This window comes from Mauremys mutica, chromosome 1 (genome assembly GCF_020497125.1).
Source record: "Mauremys mutica isolate MM-2020 ecotype Southern chromosome 1, ASM2049712v1, whole genome shotgun sequence".
Classification (NCBI taxonomy): domain Eukaryota; kingdom Metazoa; phylum Chordata; order Testudines; family Geoemydidae; genus Mauremys; species Mauremys mutica.
The window spans coordinates 103,641,844-103,660,413 of NC_059072.1; the positions used below are offsets into that span (position 1 = coordinate 103,641,844).

At 44.4% G+C, this 18,570-nt stretch overlaps 1 protein-coding gene across 3 annotated transcripts in view; it reads left to right on the forward strand.

Annotated features, from left to right (window-relative positions):
* The window catches only part of ATP6V0A4 (ATPase H+ transporting V0 subunit a4), a 53,057-nt gene that overhangs the window by 15,828 nt on the left and 18,659 nt on the right, over positions 1 to 18,570 (forward strand). For all 3 annotated transcript variants that reach the window (XM_044999183.1, XM_044999174.1, XM_044999163.1), the window contains 9 exons: positions 2,413 to 2,539; positions 3,259 to 3,341; positions 8,752 to 8,845; positions 10,918 to 11,130; positions 11,830 to 11,980; positions 12,276 to 12,415; positions 13,015 to 13,172; positions 14,625 to 14,718; positions 17,395 to 17,513. In XM_044999183.1, the coding sequence (XP_044855118.1) occupies positions 2,413 to 2,539; positions 3,259 to 3,341; positions 8,752 to 8,845; positions 10,918 to 11,130; positions 11,830 to 11,980; positions 12,276 to 12,415; positions 13,015 to 13,172; positions 14,625 to 14,718; positions 17,395 to 17,513 (1,179 nt within the window). The remainder of the gene's footprint in view (positions 1 to 2,412; positions 2,540 to 3,258; positions 3,342 to 8,751; positions 8,846 to 10,917; positions 11,131 to 11,829; positions 11,981 to 12,275; positions 12,416 to 13,014; positions 13,173 to 14,624; positions 14,719 to 17,394; positions 17,514 to 18,570) is intronic.

Genomic DNA, 18,570 nt, shown 5'->3' on the forward strand with positions numbered 1-18,570 from the left:
TGAAGGAGCTAAATATGAAATTGCAGACAGCTAACTCTGGTATGTAACCTATCATTTAAATCAGCTTGTGTACCAGATGACTGAAGGATAGCTAATGTAACACCAATTTTTTAAAAAGGCTCCAGAGGTGATCCCAGTAATTACAGGCCAGTAAGTCTAACTCCAATACAGGCAAATTGGTTGAAACTATAGTAAAGAACAGAATTATCAGACACATAGATGAACATTATATATTAGGGAAGAGTCCAACATGGCTTTTGTAAAGGGAAATCATGTCTCACCAATCTGTTAGAATTTTTTGAGGGAGTCAACAAGCATGTGGACAAGGCTGATCCAGTGGATATAGTTTACTTGGACTTTGAGAAAACCTTTTACAAGGTCCCTTACCAAAGGCTCTTAAGGAAACTAAATAGTCATGAGATAAGAGGGAAGGTCTTCTCATGGATTAGTAACTGGTTAAAAGAAAGGAAACAAAGGGTAGGAATACATGGTCAGTTTTCACAGAGGAAAAAGGTAAATAGTGGGGCCTCTCAAGGATCTGGACTGGGATCAGTGCTGTTCAACATATTCAGAAATGTTCTGGAAAAAGGGGTCAACAGTGAAGTGGCAAAGTTTACAGACAAAATTATTCAAGATAGTTAAGTCCAAAGCAGACTGCAAAGAGTTATTAAGGCATCTCACAAAACTGGGCAACAAAATGGCAGATGAAATTCAATGTTAATAATGCAAGTAATGGACACTAACAAGGCACACATAATCCAACTATACGGACATAATGATGGGACCTACATTAGCTGTTACCACTCAAGAAAGAGATCTTGGAGTCATTTTGGATAGTTCTCTGAAAATATCTGCTCAATATGCAATGGCAGTCAAAAAAGCGAACAGAATGTTAGGAACCATTAGGAAAGGGATCGATAAGACAGAAAATATCATAATGCCACTCTGTAAATCCATGGTACGCCCACACCTTGAACAATGACTTCACTTCTGGTTGCCCCATCTCCAGAAAGATATATTAGAATTGGAAAAGGTACAGAGTAGGGCAACGAAAATGATTAAGGGTATGGAACAGCTTTTGTATGAGGAGAGATTAATAAGAATAGGACTGTTCATCTTAGAAAAGTGACAGCTAAGGGGGGATATGATAGAGGTCTGTAAAATCATGACTGGTGTGGAGAAAGTGAATAAGGAAGTGCTATTTACCCTTTCACATAACACAAGAACCATGGGTCTCCCAATGAAATAATAGCCAGCAGGTTTAAAACAAACAAAAGGAAGCATTTCTTCACACAATGCACACTCAACCTTTGGAACTCGTTGCTAGGGGATGTTGTGAAGACCAAAAGTATAACTGGGTTCCAAAAAGAATTAGATCAGTCATGGAGGATAGGTCCATCAATGGCTATTAGCCAAAATGGTCAGGGATGTAACCCCATACTCTGGGTGTCCCAAAACCTCCAACTGCCAAAAGCTGGGACTGGACAACAGGGGATGGATCTACAATAAATTGCTCTGTTCCGTTCATTCCTTCCAAAGTGTCTGACACCAGCCACTGTTAGAATTTAGGATACTGCATTAGATGGACCATTGTTCTGTCCCAGTATGGCCGATATGTTCTTATGACAGATGTGCACATCACAGAAAGCACCATTTACACTCAGGGCTTGTCTACAGTAGAAAGCTGCACTGAGTTTGAATGCAGTCGAGGCAGATGGCATGATGCTGATTGTGACTTTGCAGCAATGTTGGCTAAGACAAGTCATGTTCGCTACTATGCAGCTAGTCGTGGTTAAATCCCCATACAGTGGTGTTTTGTAATGTAGGCAGTTCCTTAGTAGCCCTCATGATAGCAAGATTGCCTTGAGTCAGGGCTTAGTTACTCCAGCCTGGGGCTAGATTAAGAGGGAGAGAAAGCCAGGAAACTGAACTCTGCTCTAAACCTTTGACCTCGTCAGGTTGAGGACGAGGTACATTGGTCGGTCAATGTGGTGAAACTCACCTGCCCTGCCTGTGCTGTAACGGCTGTGTGTATAGAGAGTGTTTCAGTTTCCAGTGCTGTCAGCCAGGTGCCTTTCACCATCACTATATCCGCTTCACATATTTAAGAAGAGAATGAACCTGTTTCTCTCCCTGCTCCTCTCCCTCCCTCCCCTAATCATGAAACAAAGAGGTGGGCTTATAGCCCCCTAAAAAGTTAGAGAAAAGTGAATAGATTAAGAAGTAAGATCCGTGCTTGAACTTCTCTTAATATAGAGGCCTCACCTAACTACAGGCACACCTGTAGCCAGGGTCCCAGGTCGGATTTGAATGTAAATACATAGACTATGGAGCCTTAATGATTATAAAACCCAGTGTGGTACGTGTTCAAAAATATGCCTGCCATTTATCTGTCTTGTTAACGCTGCCTAGATTCACAGCAGGGGTGATAAAAAGGGAAAGGATGGTGCCTTTTGAGCGTTTACTGTGGAGAGCCTGCAGGGGAAACATCTATTTGAGATACACTGAAATGGACACTGCCCTGGAGGACCCTATTACGGTAGGTATACTCCTGCTTCACCTCCTTCTCACTTTATATGCGCACACACGCACACCTTTAGAGACACCCAAACTACTGCTATGATAACCCTCTGCCACTCTACTGTACCTGCTACCTGAGTTAAAACTGGGGTTCAAAGAGGCTAATCCATATAGTAAGAGGCAGGCTGGACAAGTATGGGGCTGGGAGGCCCTCATTAAAACACAACAGATCTTTGTTTTCCCCATTTTCAGTTGTTATGATCACTGTTGCCCATTTGGCCTGAGCAGTTTGCCAATAATCAGGGCCTTGTAGGGCTGTTTTCAATAGGATGAGGACTCATTGTCAGGTACATTCTTGGTGTATTCTTGTTTATTTACGAAAGTGTACACAAAGTTCTGTGTCCCTGAACACAGTAGAAACAAACAGTTTTCTCGCTTAGAAATTTCCAGATCTGTCCCTCCAGCAAGCTCTCTGCCCAAGAAGCCCTGTCCTTTGCTTCTTCTGAGGGTGTCACACCTGCTGGCTTTCTGTCTCCAGTATACACAGCCTGCAACAGATACCCTAGCCCTTGTGTTTGCAACCAGGGGAACCCCTCTGAACAGCATTTTGTGTTTTTAATTATTGTTCCTGGAAAACTATTAAAAAAATGCTATTGAAAAAAAGTGACTAAAAATCTTTTCAGTACTGTGCTGTACTTCGTTACGAGCATTTTAAAATCTGCTTGCATTGCTTTTCAGAAGGAACAGATGAAAAAGAATGTGTTCATTATCTTCTATCAAGGAGAGCAGCTCAACCAAAAAATCAAGAAGATTTGTGATGGGTAAGGCAGGCTGTTGAGAAAGTAGCAATGACTCTTTCGGGGGGTGTTTACTTGGCAGGATTGGCTAAAGGAGACTGGGAGTAGAGATTATTTCTCAGCGCTCTGCTGTCAGCTCTACCAATTTGCTCCATCCTGCTTTTTAATTCTGCTGTGTCTAATAACAAATATATATATCACTTTGGCATTTTAAAATTAAGGCCCTCAGTTTTCCAAAGTGACTAGGGATTTCAGGAGCCTCAATTTCTAGATTTCTAAGCAGATACCTTAATGGGCCTGGATTTCAGAAGGTCTCAGCACCCACCCTATGAAAATCAGGCCCTTATTAGGCAGTCCAAAACTGGGGATCCCTAAAATCTCTAGTCATATTTGAAAATTTAGGACAAATTTTATTAAGCTTCTGTTTAAAGGATCTGGTGCTATATTTTTAATAAACCTTTCTATATTGAATTAACTGCTGGCCTCTGTGCTAGTCTCTTTAACTGGTATCGAAAGGAAACAGAAAAGAATAAAAATTAAAATCTTAACCATTCCGTCTCATTCCCAGTCATGCAAACTTTAAAAAAACTAATCAGATCTGAATACTGCGTTACTGTTTTACAGCACTCAGTACTGATGGGTTTTGTATTGTGTAAATCAGATTTGATTAACTGTCACTGAATACATTTTCATACATAACCCCCCCTTCGGCATAGTTAGCCCAAGTCTTAAGGCTGGCAGATTTTTGCAAGGATGACTCCAAGAAAGAACCCTATGTGAGAACCAGAACTGACCATACCTGACACAGCCATCTGGTAGGTGGGCCTTTTCCTTAGTCCCTAGGCTCAGTCAGGACTGGATCAGGAAGGGGAATTTTTCCAGCAAAGGTCTTTGACTGTGGAGCTCCAGCTTGACAATCTGACCTTTAAGATCTGCTCCTGCATAATTGAAATCCATGGGAGTTTTGCCTTTCACTTCAATGGGAGCGGGATCAGTCCCGTACTGGCTGCCTTTACAGCGGGCTGCAATAAGCAACAACAAAAATTTGTCATTTATGTAACATGGTGACGACTATGCCTGAAGGCCTGTCTACGCCAGGGCTCTCACCGGTGCTGCCACCCAACCCATTGTAGAGTCAGCGGGAATTTTTCAGAAAACAGTTTTAGTAGATATAAGTACCATCATCATTTTGGTTGTCAATGCGGATTGAACTCAGGTCCCCAGAGCTAAAAGCGTGAACCTCTGCCCCTTGAGGGCAGCTGGGAGCCTAAGGGAGTTAGGTACTCAAATCCCATTGGAATTCAAAGGGAGTTAGGTACCAACACCTATACCCTCTACCTGACAGCTGAAGCAGACTCCTCCTTTGTGGGAAGCAGACACTGAGCAGTGGTTCTGTGGACATGCTCGTAGGTTCTCCTAATCCTGGTTAATTTAAAAGTAGAAATGAAGTTGGTGGTGCCATTGTAGTCCCTAAAAAGCATTTGCTCACATCAGAAACCCAATATCATCAGTGCACAATTAAGCACAGCCATTAACGGTTAATATTCTGCAGAAACCCTGGATTGGAATAGCAGGACTTTTACAGGTCAGAATAAGCTTTGACTGGGGGAACAGTATATGGAATGCTTGCACATCCCTCACTTGCAATATGCTTGGCTCTAACTGATAACATTAGTCTGCCAATTTCATGAGCATTAATCCCATGCACAAATTTATTAAAGAGACGGAGGGGTGGGAGCAAGGAGATTTTTCCCTTTCTCTTAAACTGGTGGCTGCCTAGATGCTAATGTGAATGCTAAAATGGGTTTATCAGTGTAAGGGTTCCCTGCTGAATTCTCCTTCAGCTTTCATAGATGTCTGTCATTACGGCAAAGGGGATATTTAATATGCAAAGGGGCTGTTAAACGATCAAAGTAGCATTGCTGGGATAATGTGCAAAATGTAGGAACTCTACAGCACGGTGGAATAAACTTTCAAGTTTGATTAAAAATACCAATTAAAAGATGGGCTAAGAGCTCTGAAGCATAAGAAGCTGGAGATAATTAAGCAGGCCTAGTAACCCTGGGATTCTTTTGCAGGATGGTTTGTGGTTAGAGCTCCTGTTCAGAGCGGGTGGCTAGGTAAAGATATATGATTGTGATTATAGAGCAGTGGCGCTCAAACTTTTGTACTGGTGACCCCTTTCACATAGCAAACCTCTGAGTGCGACCCCCCCCCAATAAATTAAAAACACGTTTTTATATATTTAACACCATTATAAATGCTGGAGGCAAAGCCGGGTTTGGGATGGAGGCCAACAGCTTGCAAACCCCCATGTAATAACCTTGCAACCCCCTGAGGGGTCCCAACCCCAGTTTGAGAACCCCTATTGTACAGGGGTCAAATACACTGCTGTGTGTTTTGTTAAATTTGCCACAGTTCTTCCTCACGTATGGGCTAGAACTGATTCTGGGAAACATACCGTGACATGCCTTGAGACCATGATGTGACGCTCATTTCTAAATGTCACGTGCTGTCTTTTAAAACCAGTGGAATGGTCACTTTACACCAGCTGATAATCTGACCATGTATCTTTGTGTAAAAAAGAAGCATTCTCTTCTAGGCGTTCTTTTTCAACTGTTTGATTCATGGAGCCATATCTCAATACAACCTTTGTGACATCCCCTGAAGTGACAGTGATGGCACGAGCACTAGACATTATGCCATCGCTGCATGAATCAAACAGCTACTGACTGAGAAATCTGTGTATAAGTAGAAGCTATCATGTTACCTGACACTCATTCATTGTATGTAGTTAAAAATGTTATCCACTGAGAGAGCCTCGTGAGATGTGTGTCTTGTTTTGTGAGGGTCCCAGTGGACAGCAGGCCAGAAAACCTGTCAGTGTACACTACATAAGTTTAACACAAACTACAGCCTGCTCTATGTGTAATTTTTGTATTGGTATAACTGTTGGTGTGATTTTTTTTTTAACTGCTATCGTTATACCAGTACAACCCCTACCGTGGTTACAGTTATTCTGGAATAAAGGTGTTTTATGCCAGTATCGCTTATTCCCCTTCCTGTACAGGAATAAAGCCAAGTCTACACTATGCGCTACAGTGGCACAGCTGCAGCCTAGCACTATAATGTAGACCCTTCCTACATCATTGGAAGGAGTTTTTCAGTCTTTGTAGGTAATATATCTCCCTGAGTTACAGTAAGTAGGTTGATGGAAGAATTCTTCAGTCTACCTGCTGCATCTACACCTGGGGTTAGATTGGCTTAACTGCAGCACTCGGGAGCTTTTCACACCCTTGAGTGATGTAGCTAGATCAGTCTAAGTGTATACCAGGCCTCAACTATATTGGTATAAGCACATTTACACTGGTATGGCTGAATCCAGATTAGGGGAGGTGTAGACTTTTGTGTGTGGACAAGGCCTTAGTAATGCAGACCGTGCATTAACTGTAACTATCCCTGTACAGTTAAATCAGCAAAACCCTTTCAGTGTGAACATAGGTTTATCAATATAAAAGTGCTCCTACTAGTGTCGACATTTAGACTGACATAACTGAGTCCATGCCCCAGGCCAGGTCTACTCTACAGACTTCTGGAGGCACAGCTGTGTCAGCCAGAAGTGTGAAGAAGTGTGGTTCCTGACCAACACAGCTGTGCCAGTGAAGCTCCCTGTGTAGATGCAATTACAGTGTCAAAATGGCTTTCACCAGTATAGCTTGTTTCACTTGGGGGGTGCTTTTACTATACAAATTGCAGTTTTGCTGGGATAGCTGCATTCATGCAAGGAGTGCTTTGCTGATGATGTATACAACTATAGCTAGCGCTGCTAGTGTAGGCCTGGCCTCAGTCTACAATAACACACAATACTGTACATTCTCAATTTTAGTTGTTTACACTAGCAAATAAATATAGAAAACACACATTCTAGACTAACTGGGTTTTATTAACATTTTCCTCAGTGATGGCTCTTTCTTAAGTGGGTCGTGTAACAGCTCACTGCCTGGGGATATGCTGATTTTGTAATTGTGATGCAAAGATAAAGGTGAATGGCTACCGTAAAGTTTTGGTGCTATAGGGACATCTAATGGCTACTCTGTTACACGACTGACTTTTCAGAAACTGCATTACACGCCCCAATAACAGCTAAACGGGTGAAATGAGACCATCACATCACTGTGCTCTTGAATGAACTCACATAACAAAATGATGCCCCCCAAAAAGACAGAAACACCCGATTGCCTGTCGGTGAACAGTTTTTTCACAAAGCGAAACCTCTATATCTGACCTCTCAGTCCTCAGCCTCAAAGGGAGCCTGCACAATGTCTTCAAAAGATGAGCCTGGGAGCTTAAATTCGTGACTTTGCTAGACACTAAAAATCATGGCCTGAACAGAGACACAGGGTTTATGGCCTATTACAGAGCCGTAACTAGGGATTTTTGCGCCAGAGGCAAGGGACAGGACAGGGGCTCTTCGGTGGCAGGTTCCTCTCGGAAGGAAGGACCTGCCACCGAATTTCCGCCCAAGAGCCGGATGTGCTGCCCCTCTCCCTTGCCAACGACTGGCAGCAATTCGGCAACGGGTCCCTCAGTCCCTTTCGGAGGGAAGGACTTGCTGCCAAATTGCCGCTGAAGGAGAGACTTTCTGCGCCCGAGGCAAGTGCCTCACTCGCCTTGCCCTCGTTATGGCATGGCCTATTACCACAATCTGTAACCCACTAGTGTTAATCGGCCTCTTCACCTTGAATGTTCCCTTCAAATATGTGTTAACTACTTATGCTAAACAACCTGTTCCACTTTGCATTTAGCTGTGATACTCTTGAGTACATTTCCCAGACCTGAAGCAGTGCTCTGTGTAAGCTCGAAAGTCTGTCTCTCTCAGAAATTGGCCTAATGAAAGATATTACCTCACTCACTTTGGCTTTGCAGAAAATGTTATTTTTGTCACTCTTTAAAATCCTTTCCACTAAGGCTAGGTTTACACGCCAGGCTATGTTGGCAAAACCATATGTTGCTCAGGGATGTGAATATTCTGCGAGTTACCCCAACATAAGGCTTCTCCTGCCAACATAGCTTATGCCACTTGTGGAGGTGTGTTTTATATGCTGACTGGAGAGGGCTCTCCCATTGGTATAGCGTCTTCACCAGACGTGCTTCAGCAACACAACTGTATCCATTCAGTTGCGCCGCTGCAGAGCTGCACATATAGACATGGCCTAAGGAAAATCAGGTACCTTAACTCACAGCACAGAATGAAAGTCACATTTATTGTCGGATTATGTATAACTGCGCCTCAGCTACAGTGCCAGTGCATCCCAGTGCATGAAATGGAGATGGGGACAGTTTTCAACCAAAAAGAGTGTGCAAATAGTCTTACAAATAACTGTGCATAGCGACAGTAAGTATGACTGGGTCTTTTCCTCCTTCTTCATACTAGGTTTCGTGCTACAGTATATACCTGTCCAGAGTCTGCTGCTGAACGTCGAGAAATGGCTGATGGTGTGAACACAAGGATTGAGGATTTAAATGCAGTAAGTGACACTAGCTTTATTTAGGCCCTGATCCTGTGACTGACTGTGTGCAGACAGACTGGCTCCTGTGGTCATGGGGAGCCCAGTTGACAACTGTAGGGATCCACACACAAGTACGAGTCTGGCCACGTACAGTCACTTTAGGATCAGGGTCCCGGTGGTGAGGGGAGGATCCAGGAATAGCTAATCATGGAATCATAGAACTGTAGGCTATACTGGAAGGGACCTTGAGAAGTCACCTAGTCCAGCCACTTGCATTGACGCAGGACCAAGTAAACTTAGACCATCCCTGACAGATGTTTGTCCAACCTTTGCTGCTGGTAAAATATATGTACCACATTGCATCATCATGTATGTACCACATACGTGACAGAATATTTTTTTTACAAATGTTTTAGAGAGTTTTACACATTTTTACTGGAATTATTTTTTGTGTGCAATAGCATTAGCAGAGGATGGGGATCTCAGCTCTAATATACAAACACTTTGCCCCCTGGGATCAGAGGGCACCATAAAAACCTTAAAAAATACCTGAAATAGCTTTACTGTACCTAAAATGGCTGATCTCTCAGGCCCTTGGTGTAGTAACAAGTCCTGAACCACACTGGAAAGCCAGGGATCTCCCTTTTCCAGTTGTATCCACCTCCTGTTTCTAACTTTGAAATTTCAACCCTTAAATCTCTGACAGCGGCAGAACTGAAAATTACCCATCTTGGGCCTCGGGGGTGTAATTTTGTGGGGAAAATTCCACATTTGAGGGGAAATAAGGAAAAGTTTCTTTAGAAGGTTCCTTTGTGGGGGGAAATACCCCAGTGGCAGTTGAATGATGAGGCTCAGAGGTTTGGAATGTTAGCAGTTGTCCTTGTGAAACTGGCTAAGCAACTGAGTTGGCTAAAGGCACGTGATAAATTGCATAACGGTGTGATATATTAAAAATCCATGCGTTTGTGAGATAATTTATCCTACACGTGATCTTTGCTATTAAAGGGCCTGATTGAACTCACACTGCAGTCTGTGGAAAGACGCCCATCGGTTTGGATTGGGCCTTTAATCTATTTATTTGACTGGTTAGTTGGCACTGATAATGTCCTAAATAGTCTATGAATTGTGTTGTCTTTGAATCATGCTGAGCTTTCCAAAACTCATTTGTTTGGATTGTTTTGACTTTAGACCCAGGTTAACCTGTAAGGCAGGCGAGTGGCATAGTCAGGATGCCGGTTAAGAACTAGGGGCCCGGTGCTGTGGCCCATGCTCCACTTTGCTGAAGGCCCTGGAAGAGTGCTGTAGTTAAACTAAAACATTTCCCCCCCCCCCCACATTTATAAAAACACGGATTTTCCTCTATTTGAAAAGGAGACTGATGCATTGGGTGTGGAGCTTTGGCTTGTTATGTTGTGCAAACTTTCTGTAATGCTGCTCCGTGCAGCACAATGGGCAGCCCTCATTCTCTGTCCTTGTTCCAGACTGTCCCATCTAGCAGTTGGAGACGCAGACATTTATTTGACATGATGATATCCCCTTTCTAAATGCTCATGTCAGACTGACCCCCTGAGGGTCTCACTGCTGACTAGCCAGCTGGTCAGGATTTTGCTCTTAATTCTGCTTGCCTCAGCCAGCCAGACTCCTCTTGGTGCTTGTGAGCTGTGGAGGCCTTCTTGAGAGAGACCGAACTAGGGCCTGATCCCACATCCTACAATTAGTGCCCAGGAACTCCTGAAGGTGTCATCGAGCGTTGAAGGTGCTCAGTGTCTGCAAGAAATATCTCAGCCCCTTTTAGGACCAAGCTCCCAATGAGAAGAGCTTTAAATTTCAGGGGTCAGGAAAATGTGCCTTGCAGTATCAGCTACTGAGCTGGAATTAACAGGAATGAAGCTGCGATAAATCCCCCCCCCCAATATTTCAGCTTTCCAGAGATTGGCAAATTGCGTCCATGTTCCGACATCTTTGAATGCCATTATCGGGTGTTTGGCTGACTCATACTAAACACCTGAAATCCTTCCCCAGGCTTCCCTAAAATGCAGCTGAAGGGCACCACACCAATTGCTTCACTATTGCTCCTGCTTTGCTTGCAGGTGATCACCCAAACGGAATCGCACCGCCAGCGGCTGCTGCGCGAGGCGGCTGCGAACATGTGGACCTGGGGGATCAAGGTGAAGAAAATCAAGGCCATCTACCACATCCTGAATTGCTGTAACATTGACGTCACCCAGCAGTGCGTCATCGCCGAGATCTGGTTCCCAGTGGCTGACTCTGGCAGGATAAAAAGGGCTCTCCAGCAGGGAATGGTGAGGGGCTAAGCGGCGCTTCCCAACCACTTTGTATTGGAGCCCCTTCTTGCTTCGGAATGGACTCCCAGGACCCACCGTAGCTTCTCTTTCTTCAGCTAGTCTTTTGGTCTGTCCTTCTCTCTTCTCTTTCTCCTGTCCTTTTCCTCGTCTGTTCTTATTTTCGGCTCTCCAGGCTCCGGTGGCTCCTGTCCTCATTCCCTGACAGAGATGCTTGCGGCTCAGGCTGGGTGGGGACATCCACAGGTGCGTCTGGACTTGGGCCACATGTGCTGTCATGGCTGAGCTGAGCTCGGCGTTGAGTTGTGCTGAGCACCCAGCGGCATTAGGCCCACTCGTAGAAAGGAGAAGAGGTGGGCGGCTGTCATGGAGCTGCCTGCCCCTTCACTTGCAGCTGTGGGAGCACGTTTGCCTCCGGGAAGTGAGCAAGGTGTAGGAATGCACGGTTCTGCCCAACACCACTGTGCCCTGAGTCTGCTGGGGCTAGTCTGCCTAGCCCATCTCCTCAGGGGACCTGCTTCCAAGGTTGGGAGACAGTGGGATAAAGGGGTGTATAATGCACACCAGTTGGGGAGGGTTCACTAGCCAAATACTATTCCATGGGCGAGGTTTCTTCGCAAAACAGTGTGACGTGACTAGTAAGAACAGGCTAACGTTCACCCCCACCATTTCACGTCCATCCTTGTCGCCTGTTTGCAGGAACGTAGCGGCTCCACCATCTCCCCTATCCTGACTGCAGTACAGTCTAAGATGGCCCCACCCACCTTCAACAGAACCAACAAGTTCACTGCAGGCTTTCAGAACATTGTGGATGCTTATGGTGTGGGAAGCTACAGGGAGATGAATCCAGGTAAAAAGCCATGTGGTTTGCTGCAGCCTGAAGATGAGATCCTGCCAAGGGCATGGGCCATAGGGGAGGGCCTCTGGTCTCTGACCACACTTTGTGATCCAAAACCACGTATGTCACAGCTCAACCAAATTCCCTGCTGGTGCAAATTAGTTCAGCTCTATTGACTTCAGTGAAACTGCACCCCTTTACACATGGCATAGAATCTGGCCTTCTGACCCTAGTGGTTGATTTAAAAAGCTGATTCCTGTTGAGGTCCTTCAGTGAAACTGAGCTCCTGTTTGTCTCCTTCCGTCAGCTCCATACACTATAATTACCTTCCCCTTCTTGTTCGCGGTGATGTTTGGAGATTGTGGCCACGGTGCTGTTATGCTGGCCTTCGCCCTCTGGATGGTCACTAATGAGAAGACACTTTTGGCCCAGAAAAGCAATAATGAGGTGAGTTTCCTAGGGCTGAATGCATCCTGCCAGCCTTGCAACGGGTTCCAAAACTCTTACTCAACACTGAAAACAGCTAAACCCCAAAATGTTAAATGAATTTTCTTCTGTAAAACTCAGAGGAGCTAAGAGGCCTAGCTGTTTGGCAAGTAGTTCCTCTGCCTAATAACAACACAGTGGGCCAGATTGCCCCAAACACGCTCTAACTTTGCATCTGCAGTTTCACACACCCACATATATGTCTGTACAAAACTGCAGCTGGCATTTGTAGTCGCCAAATTGGGGCTAAGTTTTCAAAAGTTGGACCGTAAAATCAGGCTCTTACATCCACCTTTAGGGGTCTAAGTTAATGGCCTGATTTTTCAAAAATGTTGAGCAACCAGCAGCTCCCATTAAAAACACTGGATGTTCAGCACTTCTGAAATGAGGTCATTTCTGTAGGAACATCTTATCCAAGCATGAACATCTGGAAATACAGGGAATGAGTGAGTGAGTGAATGACTCTGTAAAAGAATTCCTCTCTCGGGCCACGCTGCACAGTGCGAGCATTGTTTAGTTGTGTGTTGGTTGCTTACTTTCCCTGAATTCTTCCCGTGCAGATTTGGAACACCTTCTTTGGTGGGCGCTACCTGATCCTGCTCATGGGCATATTCTCCATTTATACTGGCTTTATCTACAATGACTGCTTCTCCAAATCTTTCAACATCTTTGGTTCTTCCTGGCATACCCGCCCCATGTTTAGAAACAACACGTGGAAGTAAGTGGTAAATGATGTAAAAACAAAAAGGAAGATGACACATAATGGAACAGTATTTTATTCCATGTGAATTAAAAGAGAGACCTGCTGAGGATGCATGTGGGGCTGGGCTGAATCTCTGAGGTGAATTCATGTATGAATGAACCAGGCTGTATGACTGAATTCACATTTGGACAAATCTCATCTCAAACTCCAGGTTTTAACAGATACTTACAATAGCTGCTGACTTGGGGAGGGGCTATCATAGGCATGGTGGACTCCGTCACCCCGGCACATGGAAGTATGACCTGGCTTTCCCATTCCTCACCTCTCTCACTCCTCCACTTGCCTCCCACTGCGCCTTTCCCACCCCCTTTTATTCCCAGAGCCTGCCCTGCCACCTTCCTCTCCTCCTGTCTGTACACATTCCCATGGGTCATATCACTATAACAGGGTTCAAAAAAGAACTAGATAAATTCAAGGAGGATAGGTCCATCAATTGCTATTAGCCAGGATGGGCAGGTTAGGTTCACTCCCTCTGGGACACCTGGCATTGGCCACTGTTGGTAGACAGGATACTGGGCTAGATGGACCTTTGGTCTCACCCAGTACGTTCGTTCTTATGTTATGACAGGATACTGGGCTAGATGGACTTCTGGTCTGACCCAGTATGGCCGCTCTTATGTTCACTATTCGGCTTCATGGTCAGTATCCGAGAGATACTAAGGCCCAATACATTCCTGGGCTGAGATTTTTTGATGTACCAGAACTCTCATGCTCCGGGAACTTGGGAAGCTCTTGCCATAACTTAAACAGTGTTGGGGGCCTATCTAAATTATGGCAGCCTCCTATGGGCCACAGTACTGCCTGGAACCTGTGCAGAACTGTGTGCTAAGGCTCCAGTCCCACCTCCAGTCCTGCCACCAACATGGTCCTTATGATGCTAGCAAGGGGGATCCTGGAAGGCAGCTTTATGGCAGTTTTCCTCAGTTCCTGTTCTGGGGGACTCCCACTCCTGTCCAGCTTACAGGGCTTTTAAAGCTCCTTTACACTGCTCCCTCCAGCCCTTTTACCTGGTGTGAAGGGGCTGGAATGAGGGTGAGGATCTTGCCCCTAGTATCCAACACATCAAGTATAAGTGGATTTGTGACATTCCTTCAGACTTTTCAATGACCACGTGAGCAATCCAAGTGCTGGGACGTTCCCAAATCGTTCAGATGCTACCTTGATGTATTTCCTCCCAGACTCATTGTAGCTGGAATAGGAGTGTCAGGCCTTGTATATCCAGCATATACATGTATGTACGTACATACATACATACATACATACACACACACACACACACACACACACACACGCCACTGTAGGCCTTGGGTAAATGAAATGTTTAATTTTGTAGTATTTAGCACTCTTGATAGAGAAACACCTCAGGCTAAGGCAGTAAGAAACTGCCTCTTCTCTTTTCTTTTGTAGTCCTCATGTTCTTGAAGAAAATCAAGTATTGCAGTTGGATCCAGCAGTCCCTGGAGTCTACTCAGGAAATCCATATCCGTTTGGAATTGATCCGGTAATAAAATCTATTCCCTCCCTGCTTCTACAGATCTAGTTAATCAGCAGCGTGTGTATATCCTTCAAATATGCAAGCAATCCCTCCCGAAGCCACATTGGCTACTTCCTGCTCTTTGCAAGTCCGTTATACCTTAGTTATGGAGTCTTTTATGATGCTCATCTTCAGTATTCAAGATTTTAGTATATTTCTTCCCCTCGTGCCATGACCAATAGATAGAGGCCATGTGGTCTGCAGGTATGTGCATAGATTTGGGACTTGGGAAATTCTGAGTCTAGTCCTTGCTCTGCCTGTGAGTCAGTGGATTTAATTTACCCATCTGCATAAGGATGATGATAATGTGTACCTATCTATCTCATCATTTTGATTTGAGGATTAACTCCTTAATGCGTGTACAGTGATTTAAACATTTAAAGCACTAAAATGTAAGGATTATTAATGTCTCCAAATTTGAGGTATTGAAATCTAATACCCCATCATTACAATTTTGTGTGAACCGGTTTCCTTCCTGCTGTGTATGAAATTCAGTTAGCACCAAGTGGTCACTAGCACCAATCTCCCTACTTCCCTTTCAGTCTCATCCAGCCTGCCCCTGTTGGTAAAAGAGCTAGATGTGATTTCATTTTCAAAAAACAAGGCAAAGAAACCCTCAGTTAGTTCATAGCTGCACAGTAACATATGAATGTCCTAAGCCCAGACCTGGAAGTGTAGCTGAGAAGCATTCACTGCAATTCAAGAAGTGGCATTAAAGTGGGTTTAAGCCACCTGCATGTTCCCTCCCCCACTCCTGGGACCATCTGTGTCCACTTGCTGGTGTAAATTAGAACAGTCATATGCTTTTATTTACTCTGGCTGCTAATTCTCCCAATGGGCTATACTGGCATCCAAGGATGTGGGGGGAGGAGGGCATAGGTAGACCATGGGCATATTCCACTGCCTGGGCATAGAAGACATTACAGTGGCTTTATGTATGCCATCTGAGGATTCCCCTGCACTCTGGTAACCCACCAGTGGCTGGGTCAGCTAGCTTTAGGGCAGGACCTGGGCTTTGCTGCATAATTATTTTTTGTTAATTGGATTTTATTGAAACAAAGCAATTATCCCAGCTGTGTCATTTAACTGGAATGTAGATGTGCTGCATACAGCAACACGAAAGCAGACAAGAATAACTGTGATGAGCCCATCAGGCCACTAGATGGCAGCTTTTCTCTCCAATACTGTACAGGTTTAGCTGAATGTTCTAATAATAATCCTAACAATGAAGAAATGGACAGTGCCACACGTTTCTTAGTGTGTGCGCAGGGTTGTTGTAGTCGTGTCAGTCCCAAGATGTGAGAGAAACAAGGTGGGTGAGGTAATATATTTTACAGGACCAACTTCTATTGGTGAGCTTGAAAATTTCTCTCACCTCAGCAACAGAAGTTGGTCCAATAAAAGATATTACCCCACCCATCTTGTGTCTCTACTTTTTTAATATGAACATTTCAATGGGATTTAACCAGTTCACTCATTATAAAGGCCTGGTTTGTTTCTTTTGTTGAGAATATTTTTGTGCAGGGTTAGTAGGATGGTATGATGCCTGTATACCTTGAAGAGAAATAGTCACCTTAGATTATGAGATCTGACTATACTGGGGTCTCCTTCAAAATGATAGTATCTCCTAGTCTAAAGCGTGTGTAGAAGCTACTCTTACTAGCTAAATAAGTAAATAACTAGTATGTTGCTTTCCCAGCAAACCTCCCTTCCCACCCAGCCTCCCCTCGCTCCTTTTTGTACTGTATCTCACATGTATTGCCTGAAGAGAAAAGTTCCAGAGGAGGTATCTACTCAACATCCTCCACAGTGAAAAATGAGGCAAACAAATTATTTGAATTACATGGAAGGTACTTTTCTTCCTTAATTTCTCCCTCGGCTTCAGGTAGTCCAGTGAACCCTCTGATTCTCTTACAGGCTTTCCTGCCTTCGGATCTGTTCCAATGGTTTCCATAACCATAATGGTTCAGCTGCTCCTTTAATGGTGACTAGAGTGCTCTCTCAGTTTCATGCATGAGAATAGTCTTTTTTGAGTTGAAATGAGCACATGTTCTACAGATCACTGTTTCCTCCAACGAACATGGAGACCTTTTTTATAGTGGGTGAAGGCAGAAAGGAGATTCTCGTTGCTATCCACCTCTGCTGTCGAGAGAGCCATCACAGTCCAGTGGTGCTGGAACAATTTTTATAATGGGGGTGCTGAAGGTGGAAACTATGTATTTGGGTTGTTATTACTACTTCAAACCAGGGGGTGTGGCAGCACCCCTAGTTCCAGCATCTATGGCACAGTCTAGTGGCTAGTGCATGACACTGGAGAGATCGGGGTTATAATAACAGCTCTTCCACTGGCCTGCCATGTGCATGATCTTAGGTCACTTCAGCACTCTGCCTCAGTTTCCTCATCTGTTTAAAAACAGGATAATAATTATCTTGGAAATCTTTGGGCGAAAAGCTTTATATAAGTCCAATGTATTATGAGTCAGACTTAGATTTCAGTCATTTGGGATTGTTCAAAGTAGAACTAGCAAAAGGAGTTTGACGGCATTTGAAATTAATGGTCTAATGATTTTTCACCTGTCATTATCAAACGAATTCCCCAAAATCCTGCTGTTTTTATCTATTTCTCCCTTCGCTTTTCTGAAGATCTGGAACATTGCTTCAAACAAGCTGACGTTCTTAAACTCCTACAAAATGAAGATGTCTGTCGTCATGGGGATTACGCAGATGGTCTTTGGGGTCACACTCAGTCTTTTCAACCACATGTAAGTGTAACGGTTTCACACGTGCCTTTTAAAGGGTTGCATGTGTTGCTGCTCTGGGTTACTCGGCACGGACTCTAGGCCTGTTGCTGCTGCTTATGAATAGGTTCGTGTCTTTAACTCCTTCTGAAGCCTGGGCACTGCACCCTAGTCTGGTACAGTGGAAAATCCTGATAAGGATCAAGTGTTGGCCAGAATATTTTATCCTTATCAGCAAGTGATTCTTATGTACTTATGTTTTATGTATTTTCCACGGCCTTAGCTTCCACTGAAAGAGATTTGCATTCCCGGCGGTCAGCCTTGCAGAAAATTCTCCCCAGCCCAACATTCCTTGTACTGTTCACTTTTATACCACAGCTATTGCTGAGTCCGGGGTCCCAGTAACCGCACACTTGTCCCTCAGCCTAGTTGCAACATGTTTTAGTGCGGCTGGGACCTAGCGATGTCCCTGTAAGTAGGCGAAAGCCTTGGGCTATTGTTTGTATCACAGCCTCCACTTAGTGTAGACAGGGCTTTAGAGAAAATAAGGCCCAGAAGCCTGTAGGAAAACAGGTTGGAAGTAAGGTACGTCTGCACTTCATAGCTGAGTCAGAGGACCCGTGTACAACATGGTTACAGTCTGCAGTGCCAATGGGACCTTAGCTGGTGCTCATATATCTTGACAAACACAGTATCAAAACCTAGCGAGGTGAGGAAATAGAACTGTGTCTCATCATTGGTCTAAGGCTCATAAGATAGGGTAGTAGCCACAGGAGAGCTATGCATAAGGTGACCATAGGTCCCATTCTGGCTGGGACAGTCTGCTAGGATATAGATATTCAGGCCTGCCTGCAAAGGCCTATACTTTAAGAATTTAGGTGTATTCTTATCACTTAGCTAGTTATAGAGGTATAAAAGAAAGAATCAAAGATCACTGTCTGTGTAATGGCCTTCTCTTACTGTGACAGGCTAAGGCCTTCTGCCAAGATGTAGTTAGGCAGCCATAAGCTGGGAAGTGTATGGTCACATCCTCACATTCCAAACTAGTCACATTGAAATAAGGTGCTATTGGGCTATTAGG